The sequence below is a fragment of the Bactrocera latifrons genome, unplaced genomic scaffold (assembly GCF_001853355.1).
Source record: "Bactrocera latifrons isolate USDA-ARS-PBARC rearing strain unplaced genomic scaffold, ASM185335v1 scaffold_226, whole genome shotgun sequence".
NCBI classification, from domain to species: Eukaryota; Metazoa; Arthropoda; class Insecta; order Diptera; family Tephritidae; genus Bactrocera; species Bactrocera latifrons.
The window spans coordinates 471262-481358 of NW_017535808.1; the positions used below are offsets into that span (position 1 = coordinate 471262).

The 10097-nt window shown below is 36.5% G+C and overlaps 1 protein-coding gene across 1 annotated transcript in view; it reads right to left on the reverse strand.

The window, feature by feature from the left end:
• The window catches only part of LOC108968699 (diencephalon/mesencephalon homeobox protein 1-like), a 60046-nt gene extending 54654 nt beyond the window's left edge, over positions 1-5392 (reverse strand). Inside the window, exons 1-3 of the mRNA XM_018932874.1 lie at positions 5300-5392; positions 5200-5254; positions 3712-3920 (exon numbers count right to left, since the gene is read on the reverse strand). Coding sequence (XP_018788419.1) covers positions 3712-3920; positions 5200-5254; positions 5300-5392 — 357 coding nt within the window. The remainder of the gene's footprint in view (positions 1-3711; positions 3921-5199; positions 5255-5299) is intronic.
• Between the last annotated feature and the right edge of the window lie 4705 nt (positions 5393-10097).

Genomic DNA, 10097 nt, shown 5'->3' on the forward strand with positions numbered 1-10097 from the left:
CGAGGGCAGGAAAAATTATGTATGCAATTTTGTGTTGTAATTCTAAAAACTTAGCTGAATACGACAGTCATATCGGAACTTGAAAACTCTACTGCAAAAATTTAAACTTATCTATGACTTCACCCACTTAAGAATAATAGTACATAATTTGAAAATAATAATAAATTTCAAAAGTTCAATTTGTACTAACAAACAGAAAATGTATTAAAAAATTATCGTTGTTTTTCGGTCGGATATGGATTTTTACACATTGTTCGATAGAAAACCCAATTACATCGATTCTTATCCCGCTAGAGCTCATTATACTTCTCTATCACTACACTCCTAAAAACAAAATTTCTTGACTCAAAGTTTAATTACAGATCTCTTTTGCAATTGGAACAATAATTCAAACAGCTGACTGAAGATTCATTTCCTATCCCAGCATGCGCCGAACCCGGACTTTATAGAGAAAAAATATTCTTTCTCTAACTATTTAATATGATCTACACATGTAGAACTAATCAAAATTGATATGATATGAAGTTCTTCAATAATCGAAAGTTTATAATTCATTAGAAATATATATTTCAAAGAGAAGGAGTAAGCGGGCATGAAGTGAATCTGGCACCGAAGTGTTCAGAATTGTTCACAAATCGTTCTATTCGCAACACCATCACCCATCTTGAAACCCAGCACGCAATATTGCATAACATTACACCGAATACAATACGTCCAACAAGCAGTGAAGAAAATATAGCAGAGAGTGTGCACGAAGACAGTGGAGAGTCGATTCTGCAACTCGGACTTGACGCATTTTAAGTCGAGATCATAAATTGAAAGCGTAAAAAATACAACTTATGCAAGAACTAAAGCTGCTCGGTCTTCTCAGACGACATCGCTTTGCTTTATGGACTCTTAAAAAGTTCCAAGAAAATCCGACGTCTAAGAAACAATTTTTGTTCAGTGATGAGGACCATTTCTGGCTCAATGGACTTCACACACTTAAGAATAAGGTTCACTCACTTATGGATGAGGTAATATAATGACAAAATTTCAAAAGTTCAATGGATATGTAAACAAGTAAAATTGGCGCATTTGGAACGCGGAGCAACCGACTTTTTGGTGGTTTGTGGTGGAATCATCGGTCCCTATTTCAACAAAAATGACGTCGGTGAGAATGTAATGGTCAATGGCGACCGTTATCGCGCCTTGATAACTGACTATTTGATGCCTGAATACGGGGCCATATCCCACACATCGCAACAATCCATGAATTTATTAAGAAAATGATGGGCAGCTAATTTCACGTTTTGTTCCTGTCGATTGGTCACCACGAAAACTGGAATCAATGGAAGGACCATCAGAGACATTGCCGCGGCCGAGATTTGAAAGAGTTAATCTTCAAAAAATAAATGCCAAGGAATGTTCTTTTGATTGATAATAAAAAAGTTCCCATTTCTTTCTGTTTTTTCTGTTTCTGTGTTTTTTCTTTAAATAAGTAGGGAACCTCGAAATGGCTTACACTTTATTTAGTTTGCTTTACTACTCACTATGAGTCGCACTGAAATCATTAAAATTTCAATAAATTCAATATTTTGTTATGGCATTTACTTTCAACACACAAAATTTTGAACTTTAAAAATCGCCGATTAGGCCACACACTTTTATTTAGCCAACCGCGCACACCGTTGCAGGAACGTAATATCACAACAAATGCAAATATCAAACTGAATTGGGGTGTGTAAGCGAGCACTCAGCAAAGGGACAGTCGAAAAATACGAATTACTGCATGCAGTCAAAATGATCTTGGCAAAAAAAAAAATATTTATATAATATGCTTGAATGTACAATGCATTTTTGCAATGGCCACAGGATGTCGAAAGGAGGTGTGAAAGATCAGCTATGAAAAATCCAAACAAGCGAAGCTTCAAAATCTGAGCAAACGACTGGTGACAAAGAAGAAGAACCGACAAAAAAATTCATGCAGCTTGGAAAAGAAGTGTAGAAAGAACTTGGGATCAGACAACAAAAAATAATATAAAGAGAAATAAAATAATAGTTGAAATGAATGCCAATAACAATAGGATGTGCCACCGAAAAGGAATCCTACTCACACCTGTAAGCAAACATATCACCAGAAAAAAATGCGAAAATATATGGCTTTTGTACAGGTAGAATGTTGCTCTCCTGCACTCAAACAAGCTTTCATTGTTCTGAAAGCAAATTAGTCTCAGTTGTATTTTTTATCAACAAAAGTGTCAAATTACCATTCGTCATTATGAAGAAACTCTATTTATTTTGTTTTATGAAAGAATTTTTCTACGTTTGCATATGAGAAGTTTGTAGAGAGTTCAATTTTAGTCATCCCGTACAAAGGTCGGGATATTTTGGAATCAAAGATTTCTAAACAGCGGTTAGCCATTATCAAGCTCAGCCAAATCTAGAATTGGTCTTCAAACTTTGAGAAAAACTAGTAATTGAAGCAAGTACCGTGGATTAATGCCTGTTTGGCGCCAATATTAGTAGAAGAGAACACTCACGAAAAACTAAACTTCTACAAAAAATTTATCGAAGTGCTTCAGACAACACTTTGGCTTCTGGTAGACAAGAAACTAACCTGAAAGCTAAACAAGTAATTCAAGCGCTCTTGCTACATATGAATTTTTAATGCTATTATGAGGTTAATCGCGCACAGGGGGTCGTAAGAAAAAGCACCGAGATCGTGGATTGTTGTAGAGATGTACTAAAGAAGAAAATTCTGTGAAATATGTTTGCAGAGCACTGGAACCGCCTCAGAACTCGGGGTCCGGTGGGACATGTACGCGATCTCCTCCACTCTTGTTTTTTGATGCTGAAGTAACCGATCTCCCGCACTCTCGTTTACTGATCAGTCTATATTATTACATATTGAGTTTTATGATGCTGAAGTAACCGATAATAGCTTCGAAACAAAAAAATTGTTCAGGAATTATGAAGAAGCCTCCCATCGAGAACGAAATATCTCCATATTCCCACACTTTCGCGATCTCGGCTTGTAACGGTTTTCAGCTCAAAGATCCTAGAGCCTTTATTAAACAGACTTCCTTTTCGTTAAGATTTTGAAGAATAAAAGCTTTAAATGGGAAGGCACAAGAGAAACCTCCACTAAAATCTACAGACGGACAACTGTTACTTGGGGCCTTTATTGTAAAAGCAAGATTTATAGTCCTTTGCGCATTGGCAACGGAGAAAACCGCAATCAATGGAAGGATGATCTTTAAGAGACATACGATGATATTAACATAGTTCAGCGAATTAAGAGACAGCGGCTACTAAAACACTGAGAGTATTCAACGTAGTACTCGACGGTGAAAGCAGAGGAAGAGAAAGACCTCCACTCCGTTGGAAAGCCCAAGTTTAAAAGACCTGGTTACACTTGGAATCTGCAATTGACGCCAAACAACGAAACGGAAGAACAACTGATGCGCTGTTGTAAACTCGGCTATAACCACGTAGGCAGTGTCTACGCCAATAAAGTAGAAGACAAATAAACAATTGCCCAGACCCTACTCGAACACTTCAATACTTATCAAAGCACCACCCTATGTATACATTTAGAAACCCAATACTTAAAGGATCTTCGAAGAATACATCTTCGACAGTTACATAAATATACATATTTTATAAACGATGTCAACATGTTTTACCCATAAAATATAAAAAGATAGTATATGTGTATTTGCGACTCACCTGTATCCGATCCTCAGGTAACTCGGTTTTTAGCGATAACATTTCTCGTGCATACACATCGGGATAGTGTGCTTCTTTGAAGGCCTCTTCGAGTTTTTCCAATTGATAAGAAGTGAAAATCGTACGACTATGTCGACGTTTCTTCTTTTTTTTCTTGCCACCAAAACCATTTATACCATCAAGCGTGAAATCCTTGCTCGACAGGGGACCTTAAAGAGAGAGTTTATAAAAAATTAATAGACAAAAATAATGTAAGATGATGAGAAGTGAATTCTATACAGTTATATATAGTTTAGTATCCAGCAAAAGCTAGTATAAGGACCTTCTGTGTATATTCAATATTAGCAAGCTTTAAGTTTTCGGAAATTTTTCGATACCATACAATCTGGCACTCATTTAAACTTAGTTAAATGTGACCAAAGTACCTCGGTAGGCCGAAGTAGCTGAGAAGCTCTTAACTGAACTACTCATAGTCCTTATACCGCAGAATAGACGATTTACTAATAGCGCTCTGGAGGTGGGTTTAGAAGCTTTCTTTTACTTCCGAAGGTGGATGTTATGCGAAATACTCAGTAAAGTACTAAGTTTAAGCTTTGTAAAGAATTGTTTTCATATTTTACTGCTCAAGAAAAATTATAAATGAAGTTTAGAGTAAACCAGGATAATTCCGCTTTTGACAGATTCTGATTGAATGGGGCATAAAATTTAAAACAGTTGCATAAAAATTATATATTACTTAATTGCATCTACTCATCGAAGTCATTTACAAATTACAGCTACCAAGCGAAAATTTTGTGAAAAAAGCGCGTAGCGATTTTTCGAATGACGCGGTGAATCTTAGTCTGAGCACTTTTTTCAAATACTATAATCTCTATATTTAGCAAAAATATATCCACTTAAGATCCCTTAAACCCTATACAAATTTTAAATGTACAATCAATTTTAAGTAGCCGCTTAAAACGTCGCTCAGAACTGTCAAAAACTCGTCATTTTCAATCGACATTTTTCACATGAAACCAAATGCTAGGCGACATTTGAAGATTTCCAGATAATAACGCAGAGTTTCGAAAACACTCATGCTTAATATATAGTATATATATAGTACACGAAGTTATCGCATACTCCGTCGACGCATTCCGCGCAGACAAATGGGGTAACCGCCGCCACGCTGTCAATGTGGCTGTCAAATTGCGTGCGTTGACAATAATACCCTCTTTACAAGCTGCATATAATCACAGATGTCATACAAAATGCATGCAAAAATATATACCGTTATAAGCTGCCATAAATATTTCGCAACAACACTTGGCCTACATGCAACGCTGAGACTTTCGCCTTGACAGCTTAGAAAAATCATTGCTTATAGACAAAAGTCAGCAGTAATTCGACAACAAACGCTATTTAGTCGATTGAAATAGACGACTGAAGCACCATTTAATATTGCACCAATACCCGGAAAACGCAAATCACAACATTGTTTTGACTTACGTGTACGCATCTTCTTCTGCGTGATTTTAGATTTTTGTTTTATTTGTAATTTGATCTGCAATGAGCGCCAAAAAAAAAAAACGAAAATATTTCTACGTACTCGTAAAATGTGCCAATGTGTGGGGTTAACTAAAATGAGTTTTATAGCGTTCGAGACACCATGCTGCATGTGTTGCAACTGTTGCAAGTACATTCTATTGCATATCGAATTACGTTCCCATGCTTGGAGTGTACTTATCTTGCACGAACTGCAACCACTTAGTGTTCGCCTTGCTTCAACTTGTTGTTGTTGCAATATGATCGACCCATTTATGTTAACTTCGTTGACTTCCTTGACTTTAACGTTAATTTTTGTGTTATTTTTTAAATTGTTGTTTTAAATCCTTTGGAATTCGTGGAATTAGTGAAAACAATTATTTATAGGTTAGGAGAAATATATGTAAATACTATAACTTGTTGCAGTCCTTAATGCATTTTATAGGTTTTCATAGGCTAGATAACGTTCTACGGCTGATCCTCAAAGTGAGGATCACACCAGAAGTGCTATATATGTACATATCTTTAAGGGCCACACAACCCTGACATTACATTTCAGGCATCCCTGAGCCCACCACATAACTTTATTTAGTGCTTAGGGCATTCTTTAGGTTTTTATAGGCTAGATAACGTTCTACGGCTGATCCTCGAAGGTGAGAATCACACCAGAAATGCTATATATGTACATATCTTTAAGGGCCACACAACCTTACTATTACATTACATGCATCTCTGAATCCACCAAGAATTTCCTTAGTCAGCCCACTAGCTCAACTGCATGTTTAAAGATGTAAGATCCGAGGTGGTTTAGTCTTCATCTCTCAAAAGCGGAACAAACATGAATGAAATGTTAATAAATATAATGATATGAAGATAAGAAGACGAGTAATTCCATATAATTTTCTTTCCAGCAACTTCTTACAACATATTACAGCAACAAATTAGATTTTTAACAATACCGCATAGAGACTACTTGGACAACGACCGGTTAAAGTCCCTATAACGAGGAAAAGATTCATCCAGCGAAGGGACTAGTAGAAGCGATTTACTTTGGAACTGCGCAAGTACTTGGATTGGCCAGTGTCTATCCTCACAAGGTCATCGATACTTTAAAATTCGCTAAGATTCTCTGAATATGAAAATTACAAGCGAAGCTTCTTTCTCAATGAGTCGGTCGTACTACATTTAAATACAGTAAAGGTGGAATCTATAAAAATAGATTTTCCTAAGACATCACGGTTTAACGGTGCTTTTTATGTTGAGTTCAAGCTAAGTCGAGGTAAATAGCCGTATATCAATTTTTTTTATTTAATACTCCGACCGCCATCGCATTTGCGAAGTTTGCGGCAGAGCGATAACTTCGCTCTTTGATCAATTTGTCAACTCTCTTAAATTCCGTTTGCACGGCAGTCGGTTCGGCATAATCGGAATGAACTCGGATTTTTACCAGAAAAAGAAGAAGATAACTGTCAACACAGGGTGGATTTGCTCAAAATGATTTGAGGAATATTTGCTGAACTAAAACAATGGATGTTTACAAGGGAAGCGCGGTTTGATAGCCAAATGTTTGGTTATTTCATTATTTATGTCAAAGCTTTGCAATATAAATTCGACACACCAGGTAGCGTGTAATTGACAGCCAGTGATTAGACATTGGACCCTACTAAATACCTGCATTTTTTCACACTATCGGTATGGATCGTGGTGGTATCTTCTTTGCTTACAAACTTTCGCGAAGAAGAGATCTCAGCCAGAAGCGTTCATTGGAGCTGTTGTCTCTGTTGATGATTTCTTTGCCCTTATTAAGGCTAGCCGCTACCTAGTTTTGGAGCTTTTTACGGGCACTGCCCAATTGGGGTCCACGAAGTAAGGCTGGGAATCTTACCAAACGCCATCTGCAGAAGCTATATGAAAGAAGATGAGGTGGAAACAACTCAATACTTCCTTCTGGACAGACCTACGTTTGGGAGATATTTCAGACATCCCACAGAGCTGGGAACCTACCTAACTTATGTTGGTTTTGGTTTAACTGATTTAAACACGTCGTGATACTCAAAAAGTAAAAGTAGTAGAAAACATACATGCATTGTACAACGAGGCTTTCCTAGTCTTTAGAACGTCTTATTAAAAGCATTTAAGCAGCCGTCCTCTAACCAATTGCTGACTTTGTAGTGATCAAAGAGTTGCTTATCTTTTCATTGCGAACCTGCGTTGGTCGAATTACCACAAAGGTTTTGTTTATATTTAGATAAAGTAGAATTCACACTCTTCGCACCTTATTTCTTGATTTTTTGTCATTCAAACAGTATACTTACTATACATCCACGTTGATAACACATATTTTTCGAACTCTTTGAAATATTTCACACACATTTTCACAAAAATGAAGCGCACAAAGCCTTATTATTTCAATATTTATGTCCTCTAATTAAAATGCATAAACAAACACAGAGTTGCAGCGCACAAACACATACAAAATACAACACTGCAATGCACGGTTGCATGTGAAAAAGTGTAAAAACCGAATAAGGCAGATGAAAAATATATTTATTTATGTGCTTGTAAAGGCAATATGCGGCGGTTTGTGTGAAATAATATGAATATTCCTCTAATTAACAATTTTAAATAAAACAAGTTAATTTACATTAACAACACACACACATATGTATATATACGCCTCAGAGCACATTTTAATATTACTTTTTATTGTTGGATCAGGAGGCGCATGCTAGCAGGATACTATGTATATAAATCTGTATGCGTATACATATGTATGTACATATGTATGTATGCATAAGTAACAGTGTATATATATATGTATATGTATGTGTGTGCCGCTGTGAAAAATTATAACACTCACAAAGTAGCGGAAAGCCACAAGCCGGCTAACGAGCTGCACTACAGCAACACCAACATAAATATGCATAAATGCGTGTGTGTGAGTTTGCACGCGCACATGCGCACATACACGCCCACAACTGCACATATTAGCAATTAAAATTTTCCTAGTTAATTACTTTAAGCCGCTCAGGCAAGCGTAAATGTATGAGTACATAAATGGATGTGTTGGAAATTTGCGCAGACCGAGCGGCACTAAAATGCGCAAACGAGCACACACACACAACACAAGTAACTTTATATTTGCGTATGTGTGCATTAACAGCCACTTGGCGCGTCAGCCAGCTAAAAGGCAAGTAAATATAACACATTGCTTTTGCTGTTGGCGTTGTTGGCTAGCTAAAATATGCGCTTAGCTGTGTGGGTGCGAGCAAATTAATACATACATATATGAGCATATATCTACATATACTATATATTTATTTTTTCTTTATAGATATGCATATGTGTTTATTGACAACGTCAAAACTGTCAAAATGGCAATGCAGCTTAACGTTGCCACTCAGTGGCAAGAAAGTACATAGATGTAGAGGCACACAAACACATAAACAAACGCATAGAAGCACACATATATACAGTATTATATATGCATACACATCTTCATATATAACATTACCACTGCTTGCATCCATTGACGACTAAAGGTCATAAATGCCTTGTAGTGCAAAAGCATATTGGAGCCACGCACCCACACATATGTATATAAATGAAAAAAAAAGTAAACTTCAGTTGCACCGCAGCTACAATTCCCTACATAGGTGTATTTATAATAGTATGAAAGCGTATAAATGTATCTTCATTTTGATTTTTAACGTTGAGTTTGTATGACAGCTATATGCTATAGTTGTCCGATCTGCACAATTTCTTGAGAAATTTTAAGTTTGTCTCAGCGAAATATCCCAGCCAAATTTCGTAAAGATATTTCATCAAATAAAAAAGTTTTTCCTACAAGAACATGTATTTGAGCGTTCGGTTTCTACTGCAGCTACATGCAATAGTGGGCCGATCTGAAAAATTTCTTCAGATATTTTAGCGTTGCCTTGCACACTAATCTATACCAAATTTCGTGAAGATATCTCATTAAATAAAAAAGTTTTCCATACGAGGTCTTATATTTGATAGTTCCGTTTGTATTGCAGCTATATGCTATAGTTGTCCGATCAGAACAATTTCTTCAAAAATTTTAACATTGCCTCAGAAAATAATACTTTCCAAATTTCGTGAAGATAACTCGTCAAATAAAAAAGTTTCCCATACAAGAACTTGATTCCGATCGTTCAGTTTGTATGCCAGCTATATGTAATAGTTGTCCGATATCGGCGTTTCCGCCAAATCAAAACTGTTTGGGCGGAACCCGGGACCCGTGCCAAAATTCACCTTGGTATATATATAATTTATAGGTTTTCGACATTCTTTTCTGTTTGGCAAACTTAATATACCCTATTTAAGGTATAAAAAGAATGAAATATTTGTATAAAAAGCGCACAACACCCGCAAGTCTTCACGCTTTTTTATTATATCCCGCACACCCGCTTTCATGCTGACACATTTCTTTGGCGCTTTTAATTCAACTTTTGTGCGCTTTTTTCCTTGCACTTTTCGCCACGCAACTAATATACACACCACACCGTTGCACCGTTGTTGGCGTTCTTTTCTTGTTGGCAATTTAATTAGGAAATCTAATTTGCTCAAAAGTGCATGAAAAATGTACCGAGTATGTACGCCATTTTGACACATGCCATGCTGCGTGCTCGCAAAGCTGTGCAAAAAGCTTGAAAGCATTGTACGGCTTTCGTTGCAATTCGGTAGCTAGCGCAAAATTGCCTCGTAAAAATATTTTTAGTGCATTTAGTATTTTGAAATTGATGTTAGGGTTGTGCTCAAATATATATGACTGTGTATGGCGATATATATGACTGGTATGGGTGGGTTTCGACACACGTACGAAACATATGAACGTTAAA